Source organism: Aphis gossypii, chromosome 2, assembly GCF_020184175.1.
Source record: "Aphis gossypii isolate Hap1 chromosome 2, ASM2018417v2, whole genome shotgun sequence".
Classification (NCBI taxonomy): Eukaryota; Metazoa; Arthropoda; class Insecta; order Hemiptera; family Aphididae; genus Aphis; species Aphis gossypii.
The window spans coordinates 81,470,008-81,489,507 of NC_065531.1; the positions used below are offsets into that span (position 1 = coordinate 81,470,008).

Below are 19,500 nucleotides of genomic sequence, written 5' to 3' on the forward strand. Positions count from 1 at the left end.
TTCATAATAATTTGATTGTTGAACTAATTTATTTTTGAGGACTAGAGAATTATTGTGTACCTATATAATATTATAGAAGTTTATAATTAAAAACCGAAATACATCACATATTTAATTATACATTGTTTTCTGGTTTCGTTTTATACGATTCATGAAACACAATTAAATCACTTACACGTTTATTACCAATGAATCAACGGTGTACTTAAAAATCAACGCCGTCGCTGTAACGAGAATCTTCCACTATTAACACCGACTCGTATAAATGTGTACCTAACAAACGGCTGCATGTATTATATATTTGTATATAATATATTATTATATGCTAATAGTTTTGTACGAATTATTATTTAATTCATTAAACAAAGCTGCACTTTCGATCGATTCGATGAATATAAAATTTCGTTTTAACCGCGTGTAAATAGTGCGTGTGATCGTTAAGCATATTTACCAAAGTCTTGCAGTCTTGGGATTAATCTGGTTCTCATTAGCAAACTGAAAAAAGGAAACTAAATGGGGCTTGAAATAGCAGTACGACATTAAAGTCAAAGAGCATATAACTGCGGCTAGTCTTCCTTGAAATTGCCAAAGCCGTTTTCGCCCCTAATTCGGTCACGGTATTCTGATCTCTGTGCGAATAATAATATATATATAAAAAAAAATCAGACCGTTATATGTCCTGTGTCATTATTCCACCATTATCTTGCTACAAGGGTGAAACGGAATGCTATTATCTAGCTGTATGCCTATATATATATAGCCATATAGGATAATATATAGGAACACAATATAGGTATATACTACTATTATAATATGTAGGTAGGTATATCGTATATATATTATATATTCATGAAATAATACCTATACAATGTATTATTATTATTTTATAAGCCCCAAGACCATATACATGTATTTACAGCAATACATAAATAAATAAATAGTTAATCGTCGTAATCATTAAAATATGAATATTATAAAATATAAATTACCTAGTCGGTGTAATGAAATTCATTTAATTAATATTTAGGTACAGATACAGATGCACTTTTTAGAAATAGATATAACTTATATCATATAAGTATCTTAAGATAAGTAGGTACATTTAAAAGAAAACTAATTTTATTATAAAGATTTAATATATTAAAGTAAGATAAATATTACACAATTTAACATAGTGTAGTGATTTGAAAAAGAGGATTACTTAGTTAATCGGGGGAGATTGCATATTTCTAAATTCATTATTTATTAAATAACCATAACTTATATTACCTCTCTGATTTCCGTGTCGACTTGTTCGTTGAAATCGTGGCTTTCGTCTGATATGTGGAATGAGGTGACCGATTTATATTCCAGAATAAAAAACTTTTCTCTTTTAATCACTATTTATTAATTTTATTTAACACCTTCTTTTTACACACATTAATTAATATATATATATATTAAATTATTATTAAAAACGTTTATAATTAATTCACTGTGTCTTACTGTCCAGACGGTCTGCGTAGTCTCTTGCCGTTCGTACGATGAGACACAGATCACGCAATTGGCCGCCTGAACGGCAGACTGGAGTTCTTATAATATGATATCTTAATGTGTGTGTGTATGTGTGTGTGCTTAATCTTAATGGCTAATAATTATTATAATTATTTTCTTATATACTTTAAATTTAAAAGATATGATGGCTTAAACGCACATCATTACAATAGGTAATAGCCAATGAGTATTATTAATGTTATTATATTAAACAGTATACATCTGTCCATCCGTCAATAGTTAAAATAACCATAAATAATAATAATAAAAACATTAATGAAGATTTTAGTATTCATTTTATAATAAAGTAAGATTTCGATGTATTCGTCATCGAGTAAATTTTTTCTCTTTTTGGGTTAACACTTGTGCACCATTACTAAATAATAAAACTGCTCAGCCGATGCATTAGAAAAGAAAATTGAATTATATTTTATAAATACATTATAGATATTACTTAATGCCTTAAGAAATTGTAATCAAACTTTTTCTTAAACATGTCTTAAACACTCTATATGTCTATAGAATTCGAGTCATTATTTACGAATTGACATCATTATACTTTAAACCTAAATATTTAAAAAAAAATCATTCAAAAGCTATTTGATATTACTCTATTATTCAAGATCTTATACAGTAAAGTTTTAATTCAGCAATTTACATTCTTAAATCTATTAATAATTATATCATAAAAACTATAATATACTTTAAATACATATATTAAGATACAAAATATTTTTTACCTAATTTACAGACACAGTTTTATTTAAAAAAAAAACTATCTATAGATATATATGGATACAATAAGACACCTATATTACATTACTGATAATAGTTTAAAATTTAATTATAAAAAACACACAAATCCTTTGAAAATGCAAATATTAAATTTATTCCAGAATCATATTTATATATATTGTATATTGGTCTAGGTATACTATACCTTTTAGTGAGCATAATTGCTAATTTCTATGGTATGTATATACACAATTATTGCTTTCACTAATAATTATTAATTTAAATAATTTTAAATTCAATTATCATGATTGGAATTCGAAGAATTTACTTGTATAAACACTATAAACTGAGTTAATTATTTATGATTTACACACAGGTTATCCTATATTATCCAAAACCTATAATTATAATATTATTGTTTGTTCTATGTTAATATTATAGATAGCTAAACAAATCAGTACAATATTTACAGTAATTGAATAAGTATTTATATAATGTTATTTAAAAACTAAAAATATTAGAAAAAAATGCTTTATAATAATAAAATTTATAATTCCTAGTAATTTTACTAAAAAGAGCAAAGGTTTACATATTGAACTACAACATATTTTATATCATACCATAGTCCTACACTTGTGGATTAAAATATTGAATTAAAATTAGTACAAATTTTATATGTTTATGGTTTGACGGGTTTACTATAATTGTCACGAATTTCGTCGATTTTAGGTATAACATCCGTTGAATAGCAAAAGGAATTCATTATAGGTATAAGCAATAATTGCATTCACAATACTATAGATTCACTTTTTTACATGCACAGAAAATATTTTTTTGTGAATTATTTTTATTATTCTTCTTGTACAATCCATTCACCGAGGTGAACGATTATGCTTATTATAGTAGGTACACCCTATTCCGCTGCAATATTTACGTTTATTACGGACCACGTACTGTCCGTACTGATAATTAAATATAAGGTGGTACAATGGTACATTTTCATATTATATAATAATTAAAACTGCAATAAGTGCATGCATACGCACTGACGTCACGAACATCTTCTTCACAGGGGCAAACATTGAAGTTAACCACCCACTCACCCAGAAAAACCCTGCCGATATGCCTATATATTAAATATTAAAAATACTTTATTATTATTATAATATGTATAACATTTGTATAGGTATATTTATTATTTATACATTATAATGATAGTTAAATACAAAAATATTGTTACGATCTAACAAAATTACCCACCCTAAAATTGTTTGGGGAAATTGCCCCAAAAAAAAAACTAAAAAAATTATATACTATAGTTTTATCTAATTTATAATCAATAAATAGTTCTAGCCGTTATAGGTACAAGCATGAAGTCTAGAGTTCATATTCTAGTCTTCATGGGTACAAGTTATAAATATTGTGTGATTGTGTAAACAACAAAAATATTAGAGTATGACGTACTGTCATTTGATTCGAAAACTGTTTGAATAGGCGCGTATTTGTTATCACCGCTGTTGTTACCACAACTATGGTTTTTGCGGTATCATTAGCCTCACAAAATACTATTTGTTTTGTATGCCTGATGCTTAGTACGACTGCCCGCCTGTACGTTATCTGTTCCGTATCCATGTTTATAATTTATTATTTTTGCTTATGATAGAGTTTTGGATTGGATATTTGATTCCAAACTTTAGAGTTAAGTTTAAGTAGGTACAACTGTCAACTATAGTTGTTCTAAAGTAGTGTTTATAATAATTGTTTTTCTAGTTTTATTTCTGAACATTCTTATGTTTAGATATGGAAAGTAAAGTGTGTAAGGTTAATAATGCTAAAAGAAACCACAGTGACGACGATGACGATAATAAAAATTCAAAACATACAAGAAGACACTCAAGTCGAGATCGCCAATCAACAAAAGATAAATATGACAAGAGTAGTAGACGTAATTATGAAGAGTTGAAAGTAGGCGATCCATACTATTCGGGTGGTACTGCTACGAATTACCGTAAAGGTGAGGATCGTCATAAGGATGAATCTAGACATAAAAGACGTCATAGGAGTAGAGATCGTCATGAAAAAGAAAACAGATCTAAAAACGCAGACACTAAAAAAGAGGAAAAAATCGGTGCTCCATATTATTCTGGTGGAATAGCAAATATTGATGAACGTGAGAGTGGTGAAGAAACAAGTGACGATGAAGATGATAAAATTGGACAACGATACTATTCTACAGAAACTGCTGATACTCAAAGAAAAAATAGTGAAAACTATTGGAACAAATATGCTAAAAAAGATAAAAAACAAAACGTATGTATATATTATAATCAACATAATTATGGAAATATATTAATACTTTTTTTTTCTCAGGATGATGTAAATGATGTACCATTACATCAAAAGAAAACTGTGGAATTACTGACATCTAAAACTGGAGGTGCCTATATTCCACCAGCTAAATTGAGGATGATGCAAGAAAGTATCACAGATAAGTCTAGGTATTTGACACATTTAATTACCTATTCTACTTACAAATTATTATAAAGGATAAATGCTAGTTATAGATACCTATATTGATAAAAGTTTTCTATGTATTAAGCTTGAATAAACAATGTTTTTGGTTGTTTTTACATTTAATTCTTTGAGATTTCATAATAGTATTACCACCATGATATCAAGATATTTTGTGTTTTCAATCAATACATTAGCATTTTCAATTTAAGTAACTTAGATTCAAGTCTTTTAATCTATAAAAATAAAAATATATAATTATTAATTATATTAAATAAACTATTTGAACTATGTGTATTGAATTGTAATTTCATTATATTATCACTCCATGAATTAGTGGCGATAATATATTTAATCAGTGTTTCTCAATCACCGTGGCTCAATATATTAGTATAATATTATAATACTCAATAATTGTGATGTATGTCAATTAAGTAAATATTTTTCTACAAATTCAAGAAAATGTATTTTATGTGACGTGTATGTATGATAAAGTATGAAGTAACAGAATTTCATTGATACAAAAATGTTGATAGATATTGCATTAAACTTGTGAAAATAAGTTTCTAGCACTTGCAATAATTAGTTCAATATTTTTTTGTAATTATAATAGGTTATGTTATAATAACATTTATACTATGTGTCCCTGGAAACAGGGTTTACTTTATCACTCTTTACTCTGAAAATATTTTTAATTCTATTTGCTTGACATTAAAAAAAAAAAAAAAAATGTACCTATTAGGTACATTAATTTTTTTTTTTTAATTGTACATATTTTTTCATTCAAGCACCATATGATACATTATGCATTTATTATTAAAGTAATAAATTATTCACTATTTATTATTATATTATTGTGTTTTGAACAAAACATACTAAACATATTAAAAAAATTATATCTAGCTCTTATTTTTCCATTTTTGGGTTTTTGATAGATCTAAATTACTTGAAAAAATGGTATTCTAAAAAGGGTTGTTATTTGAAAAAAAAAAATGAAATTGTGTTGCTCATGTGCAAAATACATAAGTAAACAAAATTGTAATTCATAGGAATTTTTGATCTATTAATCTAGTTATTTAATTTAATGTTCCTTTTTAACAAAATTGAAAAATATTTACAATGTGATGACTATTGAGTACCCTGTTCCTTTGGACTCATTATAATTAAAATAACAAGTTTTCAATTTTATATAATTGTTATTTATGGTAATTTTAGTGCTGCATATCAAAGAATTGCCTGGGAGGCATTGAAAAAGTCAATACACGGTTTAACTAACAAGATTAATGTAGACAATATTGGAAAAGTTACTAGAGACTTACTACGAGAAAATATTGTTCGTGGTAGAGGTTTATTATGCCGATCCATTATGCAAGCTCAATTAGCTTCAACAACATATACCCATGTTTATGCTGCTTTGGTGGCAATAATTAACACAAAAGTAATTATATTTATTAAAATATATTAAATCTCTATAACAATAATTTTTGTTAAATAACAATTGTATTAAAATATTTTTAGTTTCCAAATATTGGAGAATTACTATTGACAAGATGTATTGTTCAGTTTAAAAGAGCATATCGTAGAAATGAGAAATCTCAATGTTTAGGATCAGTAACATTTATTGCTCATTTAATTAATCAAAGTGTTGTAAGTATTAATTTGTTAATTTTTTGTGTTGAAAATGTATCACATCTTTACTAATTATTAAATTCTAAGTAAAGGAATCAAAAAGTACAAACATGTAATATATACTTTATAGTGACACCTTTTATAGGTTGACAGTCTGCCTTTGCTCAGAATAGTTTTTCATGTACAATGATATAATATTTATTTCAAATTTAATACATGTATTACAGTTACCCACTTGAACACTTTTTGACTTTTTAATGAATTTATTTTTATTTTTTATATTAGGCACATGAAATATTGGCTTTAGAGTTATTAACTTTATTTGTGGAGACACCGACTGAAGATTCAATAGAGGTAGCTGTAGCATTTTTGAAAGAATGTGGGCAAAAAATGAGTCAAGTCAGTAAAAAAGGAATGAACGCTATTTTTGATATGTTACGTAATATATTACATGATGGTCAACTCGATAAAAGGGTAAATACATAATATTATAAGTATTTTAATACCATAGTATAAAATTAATTTTTAATTTTTTTAATTATAAACAATAATAGTATAAATATAGATGATTTGTATGAAAAAATTTCATGTAATTTTAGTATAAAACTAAGAATCAAAACCATTGTATTATAATATAGAATTAATTATATTTGTGAAGTTTTATTGAAAATAAATCAAAAAATTAAAACCAAACTAGTTATATTTGTCATTTTTCACTGTAAGAACATGAAGAATTGGATGTAAAAATTAATAATAAGCTCAAATTTTTTTTTTAAACGAATACTCGCTCAATATTTTTATTTTTTTAAATTGTGTTAAAATGTTTTAGGTTCAATACATGATAGAAGTAATGTTTCAAATACGCAAAGATGGATTTAAAGATCACCCAGCTGTAATTGAACAACTTGATTTAGTACCTGAAGAGGATCAGTTTACACATTTGCTTACTTTGGACTCTGCTAAAGAGCCACAAGATATTCTCAGTAATATTAAATTTATTTTGAAATAATATTTTATTTTAAAAATATTGTTTTTTTAGATGTTTATAAATTTGATCCGGACTTTGAAGCAAATGAAGAACGTTATAAATCATTGAGAGCAGAAATATTAGGGTCAGATAATGAAGATGAAAGTGGTTCAGAAAATGATGGTGATGATGATGATGGTGATGATGATGATGATGATGATGATGATGATGACGGTGAAGAAAAAGGTAAAATTTTATTTAATCTAAGATCGTTTGTTTTATTTTATTATCGATAAAAATTAATTATTTCATTACAACTTAGTTATAAATAATTTTAAATAGGTATAATGTCATTAAAAGAAATTGATAATGTTAAAATGTGATTTCTTTAAATTTATTTTTGAAATTTATAAATATAAAATATTTAATAAGTTTCATAACATTGAGTTGAGCATTCATTAACCTTGTCTGCTTTATGAATTAAATAAACTTATACAGTTTAGAAGTAGAGACAATATTTTTTTAGTTGATTACACAATTGAAATTAAGAGTTAATTTTTGTTGTATCTTACGGTTTAAAATATAATAAAATTTCTGATTTTCAAAATTACCTATTATTTAATTCAGTTTTATTGAGAATTATTCATCAAAACTTATAATTTTAACATTTTAATTTTTTAGATAATATTATAAGCTTCTCAGACTACTGATTCAATTGCGTGTTTTTTTGTAAGGTTATTGCAATTTAAATTTAAAATCTTGTTTTACTCTTTTCAAAATGCATCCCCAAATTATCTTACTTCTCAATTTAAATATGGTGTTTAGTATTTTGTTCTATTATTCTATTTATTGGTATTAATATTATAATTTAATAATTAATAAATAATAAATAATATTAATCAATAATTAATTAATCAAGTAGATGTTTTATTATAAAAATATAAACTGTAAAATATGTTAATTTACATATACTCTACAAAAGAAAAAGAAAAATATATTAATTTATTCAAACGATTTAAGAAAATTTTGGTTTGTAAAAATAGATTTAAATTATATGCTAATAATCATCTATACTTCATAATGTTTTTTTATCCTAGTTTTACCTTTATATTAAAGGTAGCTTTTTTTTAGTATTTTTATGTACAATTTGTTTGTTTTAATAATAAATAGTAATTACATTTATTGCATAAAAAATTATTTTATTTTATTATTATATTTATTTTTTAGAAGGAGAAGGTAAAGTTATTATTGATAATACAGAAACAAATATGATAGCATTAAGAAAAACAATTTACTTAACAATACATTCATCATTGGACTATGAGGAATGTGCTCATAAATTAATGAAAATGCAATTAAAACCTGGTCAAGAAATAGAAATGTGTCATATGTTTTTGGATTGTTGTGGTGAACAAAGAACCTATGAAAAATTCTTTGGCCTTTTAGCACAAGTAAGTATTAAGCTTTAATTTAATTAAATAATTTATTGATACGTTTTTTAACTAAAAATATAAATAAAAAATGTATAAGAATATTTTTATTTTTTCATGACTTAATTTATATTTTTAATTATTTTCAGAGATTTTGTCAAATAAATAATATGTTTATTGAGCCATTAGAAAAAATTTTTATCGACAGTTATGCAACTGTCCATCGTTTAGAGACAAACAAATTACGTAATGTTGCCAGATTCTTTGCACATTTATTGTTTACAGACTCTATATCATGGGCTGTCTTATCTACAATACATCTAAATGAAGAAGAAACCACTTCTTCTAGTAGGATTTATATTAAAATTCTTTTCCAAGAACTAGCTGAACACATGGGACTTAATAATTTGAATGCTCGAGTTCAGAATCCGTAAGTTAAATTGTTTTATCACTTATTTTATTTATAGAATTTAGGTACATTAATTGTTAATGTATAAATAATTTGTTGATTAATTATTGTTTCAGCGAATTAAAACTAGCTTTTGAAGGAATTTTCCCTAAAGATAACCCAAAAAACACTAGATTTTCTATCAATTTTTTCACCTCTATTGGTTTAGGAGGCTTAACGTAAGATTTAATTTTATTTCATAAAATTTTAATGGTAATTAATACTCTAAAGAAATATTATTTTAATCAATTGCTCATTCTGTATTGTAGTGACGAATTGAGAGACTTTTTAAAAGTACAACCCAAACAAGTTCCTGCTGTTGCTACAATCATTGATCAGCTATCCGAATCATCAGATAGTGACAGCGATAGCAGTTCAAGTAGCAGCAGTAGTAGTAGTAGTAGCAGCAGCAGCAGCAGCAGTAGTAGCAGCAGTAGTAGTGGTTCCAGCAGTAACAGCAACAGTAGCAACAATAGTTCAAGCAATAAAAGTAAGAATAAGAATAAAATAATTAAATACCATATTATAATAATACATAATAAGTATAGGTACATCGAGTTATTTATTTAGTTTATATTATTTAAAAATAAATATATAACATTATTAATTAAACCTGTATTATTTTAACTTTGTATAAAAATAGAATATTTTAAATAGCTAATAATAGGTAGTAATAGGTACTTTATAACATTCAAAGATTATACTTTTTTTTTAAGAATAGTATATAATATTATGTATCTATTTTCTATATTATTCTTTTAAATTCTGAACATTTTTCAAATCTCTCAACTCCAAAAACAATATTAAATTGTTTTGAAGGACATTAATATATAATTAAGATTAAAATTAAATATTTGTACTTGATATAACATAGCTAATATATTATATAACTACAGTCAACTTATAGTATTTCAAATTTTAAGAAACCGAAAATAATTTGTAGACCAAGTACAATTAAGTGTTCTATTAATGTAATATTTTAGAAAAAAAATTATTTTAAACAAAATGATAAAAGAAACATTGCATTTAAATGCAATAAATTTTTTTTAAAAACTTTTTAAATGTGTTCAGAGTTAGAATGTATTGTGAATTTACAATATTCTCTTTATGATATTTAGAATTTAATAAATTATATTTATTTTTTATTTTATAGAAAATAAAAAAAAGAAAAATCATGATAAATCTAAACAAAATACAGAAATAAATGAAAATGCAAAATCTAAAAAAAACGAAAAAAGAAATGATATTGATAAACCAAGAAGATATGAAGAAAAAAAGGATAATGATATGCCAAGGCAAAAAGAAGACAGAAATGATAATGATCATTGGAGAAGAAATGAAGATAAAAAATATAATGATAAATTTAGAAAATATGAAGATAGAAATGGGAAATCTAGAAGATATGAAGAAAGAAAGGAAATTAATGATAAACCTAAAAGATATGAAGAAAGAAGAGATAATGACATGTCAAGACGAAACGAAGAAAGAAAGGATAGAGACCGATCTAGAAAAAATGAAGAAAGAAAAGAAAATGATAGACCGAGAAGAAATGAAGAAAAAAATGAAAATGATAGACATAGTAGAAACGAAATTGACAAAACTAAAAGAAATGAAAATGAAAAATCTCGAAGAAATGAGGACAGAAGAGAAAATGATAGATCTACAAGACGAAATGAAGTAGGGAAAGAAAATGATAGACTTGGAAGAAAACGGTAAACTACATGGTTTTATTTTAACTTTTAAATATATAATATAATATTTAAGTAAAGCTTTTAATGTCATTATTTTTTTTAAAACTACAAATTACAATAATAAATGATTTATTGATTTAATTAATTTTGTTATTGTACATATAATTAATTATTGAATTATGTAAATTATGTAATTTAGTGTCTGATATAAAAGAAATTATTAAATATAATATTTTCTATTTTTTATAAATATTTAAATTGCTTAATTGAATAAAAATCATTAAGTGCTTATAAGCAAAAATATAATATTATCTAATCATTTACATAATTTACACAAATAAATAATTATTTGCGTTTACAGTCATCCAACTCCTATCACAGTAAGCAGAACTTGCAATATGTCTTAAAACTTAAATATGGTGATGGTTATGCTAGATTAGTGGGTACCGAATTCATAGGTGTAACTGGAGGGGGGCTAACCCCTCAATTTGATTTTAGACCCCCTGTCGTATTATTCCTATTTCCTAGTCCTACCAACACTGGGTAGTAAATTTTTAAATTTAAAATACCGTTACATTTTTTTTATCAACATCTTTGAAAAATATTTATTTTTTTTTTGTCATTCGAAAATTATATTATTGTAGGTATGTACACGTAATGCATCGAGAAATCGATTAATAATATAGGTAATTATAGGCGTGTGTACAGAGGCAGCATAATGCTGTCCCTGGTCTTTATTTAGGGCGGCTACCAATTATGGAAAATATTTAATAATGTATTATTTAAGTATAACTTTAATTATGTACCCATTTGATTTAAAAAAATAATAATAATAATGATAATAACATCTTCAGTTTTATACTTACAGATTCAGTCGATTCAAAGTATAGTATAATTATTTTTTAAACATATTATATTTTATATTGATATTAATGTCTGTTAATTTTATTATACGTAATATTATAAACAATAAATATTAACTATAGGCTTTTCGAAAAATACACCTTAGTGCCTTACTGTAAAACATTTTATCCAAAAAATTAATTACCAATACAATTTTAATTTTGATGCCCATAGTCAAAAAAGTAGAAGTATGGGCCGATTTTAATGGTGAGTTTGAAGAATAGACCGAATTAATCTCTTACTGCCCTTGAAACCGGAGTTTGCGTAAGCCTATGAATATAACCTAATCCTGTCATATAGTTTTTTCTACATAAATACTAGATGAAAGATGTTAATGTAAACAAAAATAGTCGTCATTCGTTATCCAGAACTCAGAAGAATAGACGTACGATTTTGTTTTTGTAACACTAATCATTAAACAATAATCACGATGATCAAAAAAGATTAACTATCATCAGGAACATTTGAAGAGGATATTTAATAAAATGCTACATTTAGCACTTTTTGTTCCAACAAGTTGCGCATCTCGTGAAAAAAACATTTTTAGCAATGCATCACATATAAATACTTACATAAGACATAATAATTAATAATATACCTAGTCGTATAAATTATCTACAATTTTACGTATCTACATCGAAATAACATGTTAAAAGAGCACAATACACAAAATAAATGTTCTTAATTTTTTTTTAAATGTTAAAATATTATTTTAATTGAACGAATTTGTGAAAATTCAATTAAACAAATATATTACTTTAAGAGTTATTAAGAAATTTAGAATAACCCCGTGACGTAGATAATTTAGCCCGGCTTATCGTAGATAATCATCTATCTTATACGTGTAAAAGTTTCTTGCATCACGCAACGATTTATCAGCATAAAAATGTTATTTTTTAAATTTATTAAATTTTATAAATGTGTAAGGCGTTTTTGACTATAATTTAGCTGTATAGAAAATAAAACTGGTTATCATAACAACTTTAGTGTATTATGATTGTTTTGCGTGTCCAGCTGGCAGCTACATAATGACGAATATCATATGGAAGCGGTCACGATGAGTAATAATCGATAAACGTCGTCTGTTAAAAAAAATCAAAAAAAAAAAAAAATCAATAGAGATCGTAGAATAATATTACGTACTACAGTCGTGTGGAAGCTATTTTTTTTTCTTTTCGAATTTCTGATTTCCATTTTTCGATCACTTAGGTATCATTCACGCTTCGGACGACGTTCTAACAAAATAATACTACTAATAATAATTATAATAATACATAATATTATTATATACATCTAAATAATCATTGTATTATACACAAACGCGGCGTCCGTCATGCAGAGCCATACCGACTTCGACGCGGACGACACTGTCGAGTTTCCGGTTCCGGTGTCCGGCGACAGTCTTCCGGTGGAGATCGTCGGCCGCCGGGTGCGACAGCCGCGGGACATGTTCGACTGGGAGCGCAGCGAAGCGCGAGCTGACGTTTCGGCGTTCGTCGGCCACATGAACGACGTGGCCAAACGGTACCCGTCGGCGGCGATGGTCAAGCGGCGTTTGCGGCGACGGCCACACGGCCGTCACTGCAACGTGGACAGGGCGATGGCGGTGTTGCAGGCTGTCCGCGAGTGGGCGGAGAAACGGCGCGGCGGGTCCGCCGGCCACGACCACCCGCCGACGACTACGGCCGCCGAGCGTTTCGGCCGTTTCCATGGCCAGCTACGGGCCGAAGGACGAGCCCTGTTGGACCGGACGTACAACAGCGGTTGCCACCGGGTCGACTACCGGAGCGTCATGCTTCCGGTGTACTTGGAACGGAGCTTCGGCGACCCGGTTGCGATGACCTACGGGCCGGAGCACGAGCTGTCGTTTTGCGTCTTCCTGGTAGCGCTGTTCAAGTTACACCGCTTGACGTGGGCCGACGAACCTTTCATCGTGACCGTGATCTTCGACAGGTGCGAGTATTATTGTGATGTATTAGTTATATTATATAATAATTATCTTTATGCACTAAAAACTATCGAAATATGTATTTAATTTTTTTTTTCTAATTTCTAAACATATAATAAGTAAATTAGTAAAAAACCTTTTGATATTACTGATAGGCACTAGTTACTATAATAACTATAATAGGTAGGTATCTATAACTGTAATTTAAACGTCAAACGGTGATTTATTAAAAATATTATTTTATTATACGTTAAGATGCCAAGAAAAAAAAATTAAGAATTAAAATCAATATTAAATTATATTTCTTAAACATTAAAATGTACAATCAAAATGTTTGAACGGTGTCGCGCCGACAAATGTAACTATAAATAATTAATATTTTATGTTTTATGTATTGATGGATCTAATAAAAATAATTTATCTTGACAATTATATAATATTTCGGCTGCATACGAGCTGAGTCCTAGTAAAACCTTTTATGAAGAATTGAGTTCCTGGTTGTTTTAAGGTGTATATCAATTGAGTCCAGTGAAATTTTAGGTATACAACTAATATTGAGTCTATGCGTTTTAATACTAACTGAGTCCCGTCAAATTAAAAAAAAAAAAAAAACATTTTCCTTCCCATTTTTACAGAGTTTATATATAAATTCAATAAATTCTACAGGTAGGTATAGTTAAAAATGTTTTTTTTTTTTAAAAATATTTTATAATATAAATATATAATAATGTAGGGGTAAAATACAGTATGAATAATTTATGTATAATTTATAAATGTAGATAATAATAAGATAACATTTTTTTTATTGGTAAAAATGTATGGGTCATAGGATAAGCATTGAATATATTCAAATCGAATTATTTTGTTTGATTTCAACAGCTGCATTTGATGTTGGATTTTTTTTTCTTTTTCTTTTATATAATTTCTTGAATACTTTGATACTTTCATCTTTTTATTTTTCTAATTTTTAGATAGGTTGATTTTATGTTTTACTCAAAATAATCCTCGGACTCAATTAGTTTAATATGTCCGTTTGTACCCGGGACTCAAATACTCAATTAGTATATTATTTTTTTTCCTTTAGATATAAGGATTCAATTAGTATACGGCGAATATTTCACTTTAATATGCAATTAACAACGAATCATTTGAAAAATAAACGATTAAACAAAAAATTCAAAGTATGACTACGTTTCATATTATGCAAATTAAAATTTTATAATTTTACAAACTTTTTGTAAAGGCGTAATTTATATTTTTAGCTTATTTAGTAATTATTATTGTCTGATCCATTCTGTATAAATATGTAGATAAATGCATAAACTTCCAGTTCTTAATTATTGTAACAATAATTTTGATTTGGGCGAAGAACAAAATGAAAACCTAAAATAAGACGTACCTATTTTAATACTTATTTATTTGATTCCAAAATCATCAATTTCACTTTTCTGAATTCCCTATACTCCGTGGCTAAAATGCTAAATGAACCTATACTATAACTCTTTATTTATATATTACTGATATGTTACGGGTAATAAAATGAGTTATACCTACACATTATAATATAATCGATACAATAGACTCGATATCCCATAAATCGAATTAAACGCGTAATATGTCCCTCGGGATATCCCCTACGTAGTTTACAGACTAGGTATATTATGTAATTGGAATAAAGCTAATGTATTACAGCTCCCTTCATAATATCGACGTTTGAGGTGCCGAGAGCCAACAGTTCGTTGGATACTTCCACGATTTGAATACAGATAGGTACTGTACGTGTAAGTCACGGGTAAGATTGAATATTATCATTATTTTTACCACGCAGTTTATCAATAACGTTAAAGCAGTTTCTTTAATTGTCGTTTTCTCGACTGCGGCAGTATATGTAGTCTTACGGTTTCTAGTTTTTATCATAATTCATCACCAGCATCGTCCCTTAGCCATAGCGGTACTACCTGCTAAAAAAATTAAAAAGTCGTGAAAAGCGGCAAGATAAAATATATATAGACATTATAGGTATTAAACAAGATCCAAATATTTTTTATGTAAATGTCTTGATAATATCTCTTTTTTTCATATTGCTATAAATCTACATTTTTTTTCTATATTTCCAAGTAAATGCTGTTTCTTTTTTTAAATTCAAAAAATAATTTATCGCGTATTATATAATAATGTGTATTTAAAATATCACAGTCAGTGGTTAATATAATATTTACGTATCGATATTATCAAAGAAATTATGACAATTTTTATCATTTTTTTTAAATTGTATTATTCTTAAAAAAAAAAAAAAAAATGGTTTTGTTGGTTGTTAAAATAATAATATTACAAAATGGTGGTGTTCAAAAAAATTACAAATCTGCAACGATAAAAAAATATGAGGCCGCTCCAAATCGAGGCCAGTTGACTATATATACAGTCACCCAACTGATATTTGCCTTAACATCAGGCATTGGCCGAGGCTTACTAATAATTAGTAATTTAGGTACTTGGACGTCGTAGACTATGTGATACGGTCCTATCGGCTGGACCCGACCACGGGCGACGGGCGCGGTAACTGGTGCCTGAGCGGTTACCAGTTTGTCGGGTTCCTGTGGGGCAGTGCGCAGCTGGCGGGAACCTTCAGCGGCGACGGTGGTGACGGACCCGACGGAGGAGCAGCAGGACTGCAGCCGATGTCGTCACCGACGACAGCGGTGACGGACGCGGACGCGTGTCGACAGCACCGGGACGAGTACGCGTTCGCCAAGTGCATGGACGCAGCGCATCGCCGGGCCAAAAACGGAATGCCGCTATGGTTTCACTCGTACCAACTGTGGAACTTGACGGGCCTGCCGCGATGGGACCGGGTGAACGGTTGCCTGATGGCCGCCTACCAGCGGGACGTGCTGGGTCGGTTCGAGGTCATCCGCCAACTGGACTTTTGTGAATTGTTCAAATTCGCCCGAAACGTACGCCCGCCCGGCACGTCGTTTTACGACATCGTACCGGCAGCGCCGCCATCGGACACGACCATGGTCCAGACGACCACGGACGTTTTGGCCGACTACGACGACGACGACGACGATGACGAAAAAAGAAGGATCACTGAATACGGAGAAACGGAGGACGGAGAAACGGATGATGCCGTAACGGAAGACGTTGAAGAAACGGCCGAGGACGAAGGACCGATATACTACCACTGATTTATTATTGCATTGCCGACTAATGCGAACGACAAATTTTATGAATATTTCTTTCGGTTTTTTAATTTTATCAGACACAAATCGTCATTCAATCGTCAATCCGTTTTGTTAAATATTATATATAAATGGCATTAAAATTGTTTTACTCGTTACGTTTTTATCTATCAAAAACAACACTAATGGTCAAGATAAATAGTTCTTCTACAATCCTAATAGTTTGTATGATTGTATGAAAGTATGATGTATCGATGTGGCATATCCCAAGGCTTAAGGTACTGTAGTTGTAGTAAGCTGACGTAGGTACGGGAAACGTATAGGGCAAAAGGTCAAAACAACATCCCGTCACCAGAAACAGGCCACTGATTAAATTATTGTAGCAGTATTTTTGTATAACCTTTTTTTTATACTTCCTCTCCTAATCAGGGCAATGTCTCCATATAAATAGGAGCCATTCACAAGCTCTGATCAGAGAAGTCAGAGAAGTCTTATAAGTCTTACACACAACGTCTCACCCATGTTTACCCGAAGCCTCTAGGGAGACGTTCTCACAACACTTACTCTCCGGTAGAATACTATTCAGTCGAAAAACTTCTAGTTATAATAAATATATTAATTAATTTGATACAGTTCAATGAACAGTTGTAACTTAACGTTTATAAATCAAAAAAGTCTTAATACTTATTATATACATCTTTTCAACCTCTTCCACTTCAAGTAGCAGCGAACGTGCACTCGTCGTAAAAGAAGCGTGTACCAACCCAGCGGTGAGAGCAACGGGTTACTACAGTACCGACAGCCGAGTTAGAACTTGTGGTTTTAATTTTATTATACTACACCTGTAAAATGTATTATGATTTTAGATTTATGACTGATATGACCGACAGTTATTATTTATTTAGTATTGTTGTCAATACAAATTATCTGACAAAACTGAAATACAACATAAAAATAAATAATAATATTATGTATAAGTATATGAATAGAAGTATGTGATGTACACTTAATTTAAATAATTTCCCTTAATATTATGATGATACATTTTTTTGAACCATGTACCTATCTTTATCTTTATCTTTATATATATTATTAAAACGTGAGGCGATTTCTTATGACACTTATATCTGAAGTTCTACTGCACCGATTTTCATGATTTATTTTTCTAACACAAGTATTCGGTATGTAGATGAGCCATCAAATGATAAGGGTTCAAAAAGTTAATTATTTAAATAATTATGAGAAGTATAAAGTTTGCCGTATTGTTACATACGAAAAAATAAAATAAGTCGGATTGTTATATCAACTATATAAAAAGCACGAGATGGCACATTATTGTATCTTATCCACCGCAGTAAAAAAAAAAATTGATATAACTTTGAAACTAAAGGGTTAGAAATCATAAACTTACGTACACATCTCTCGGGATCCGCTATGCACCACACTGTCCACAGGTAGATAGCCTACCAGATAATAAAATACTGCTCGCATAATCGTAACGAACAACGCTAAGCTTTAATGGCTATAATATAACCTGACTAACTTGACGTGGTCCTGAGTATAAACATTTGAATTCAAGCGGCCTTTACGCGGAAACCGCACTAAAACGAGACGACAGGCGACTCCTACGCTCAACGATCTCGTCTGGAACAGTCGACCAGCCGATACCGCGAACCGGGACTGGACAGAGTCTTGTGATCGGCGGATACGCGTAATGTAGTCGCTCTCACGATTTCGTTTTTTTTTTCCCAAAACTCACAATTGTCAATTGTTTAAAATAAAAATCACAACCCTATCTACACCAAACGCTTGTTTTCATTTTATTTCCTTTTCTGTGTGTTGTGGTATCAACACCAGCTCATCACTAACTCGGCACCTACCAGGTACTCGTCAAACTCACTGACTGATAAACGTAGAGCCTGAGCAATGATAAATCGAGGCTTGCAATTTATACGGCACATTCGTACCACAAATTTAGTGTGCAATAAGAAAGTATTTTAAAGTGGTGCATGCACAAGTTTTTTTAGATTAAAAATGGTCAATGAAAATTCTAAGTTTTGAACACCGTTAAACCGAATATTAAATAATAAATTAATCAAAGTTCAAATCATATTATAGAATTGGCATTTTTATCAGGCAACGAAGTGCACGGGGTCAGCGAAAAAAAATTGTGTATCTACAATGTTAGTATTAATTGCAATAACTATAGTAATCTTTAACATTCTTATCAAAGAAAAGTCGAGACGTTATTGATAGTATAATGCATTGGAGTAACACAACATTTTTAACAAGCTAGGTAGATCAATTATAAATGCTTTGGGAAAAAGACGGAATTATAAATTTAGAAATATAGTATAAAATATCAAAGTAAAGAATGCAGAGGTAATACAATAATATCATATAATTTGTTATGTATTTGTTTATTGATACTTTATTTCATATTTTATGGTTAATATCATCAATTGAATACATATATAATAATAGTACTTACCATTATGTTTTTAAACGAATTTTTAAAAACTT

General features: G+C 28.7%; 2 protein-coding genes across 3 annotated transcripts; both read left to right on the forward strand.

Annotated features, from left to right (window-relative positions):
- The first annotated feature begins 3,866 nt into the window (after positions 1–3,866).
- On the forward strand, positions 3,867–11,085 carry LOC114127769 (pre-mRNA-splicing factor CWC22 homolog). 2 transcript variants are annotated; one of them, XM_050200698.1, is made up of 13 exons: positions 3,867–3,977; positions 4,067–4,578; positions 4,639–4,766; positions 5,995–6,217; positions 6,298–6,426; positions 6,694–6,882; positions 7,238–7,391; positions 7,448–7,621; positions 8,603–8,826; positions 8,955–9,235; positions 9,331–9,432; positions 9,523–9,743; positions 10,407–11,085. In XM_050200698.1, exons 2-13 carry the CDS (start codon positions 4,069–4,071, stop codon positions 10,967–10,969), a joined length of 2,898 nt encoding a protein of 965 aa, XP_050056655.1. In that variant the 5' UTR covers positions 3,867–3,977; positions 4,067–4,068; the 3' UTR covers positions 10,970–11,085. The 2 variants fall into 2 exon arrangements, with proteins under 2 accessions (XP_050056655.1, XP_027847893.2); XM_027992092.2 differs by having other exon boundaries at positions 3,885–4,578.
- A 1,671-nt stretch (positions 11,086–12,756) lies between these two features.
- On the forward strand, positions 12,757–17,133 carry LOC114127772 (serine/threonine-protein phosphatase 2A activator-like). The gene is made up of 2 exons (XM_050200699.1): positions 12,757–13,800; positions 16,284–17,133. The coding sequence occupies exons 1-2, from the start codon at positions 13,181–13,183 to the stop codon at positions 16,981–16,983; spliced, it is 1,320 nt and encodes a 439-aa protein (XP_050056656.1). The 5' UTR covers positions 12,757–13,180; the 3' UTR covers positions 16,984–17,133.
- Positions 17,134–19,500: the final 2,367 nt, after the last annotated feature.

What these genes read in the sequence shown, in the direction of transcription:
- LOC114127769 (XM_050200698.1), top strand. Translation starts at nt 4,069, where the DNA reads ATGGAAAGTAAAGTGTGTAAGGTTAATAATGCTAAAAGAAACCACAGT. An exon ending in ATTTAATTAATCAAAGTGTT is followed by an intron (nt 6,427 to 6,693) that starts GTAAGTATTAAT and finishes TTTTTATATTAG; the next exon opens with GCACATGAAATATTGGCTTT. An exon ending in TCTTTGGCCTTTTAGCACAA is followed by an intron (nt 8,827 to 8,954) that starts GTAAGTATTAAG and finishes AATTATTTTCAG; the next exon opens with AGATTTTGTCAAATAAATAA.
- LOC114127772 (XM_050200699.1), top strand. Translation starts at nt 13,181, where the DNA reads ATGCAGAGCCATACCGACTTCGACGCGGACGACACTGTCGAGTTTCCG. An exon ending in GTGACCGTGATCTTCGACAG is followed by an intron (nt 13,801 to 16,283) that starts GTGCGAGTATTA and finishes TTAGTAATTTAG; the next exon opens with GTACTTGGACGTCGTAGACT.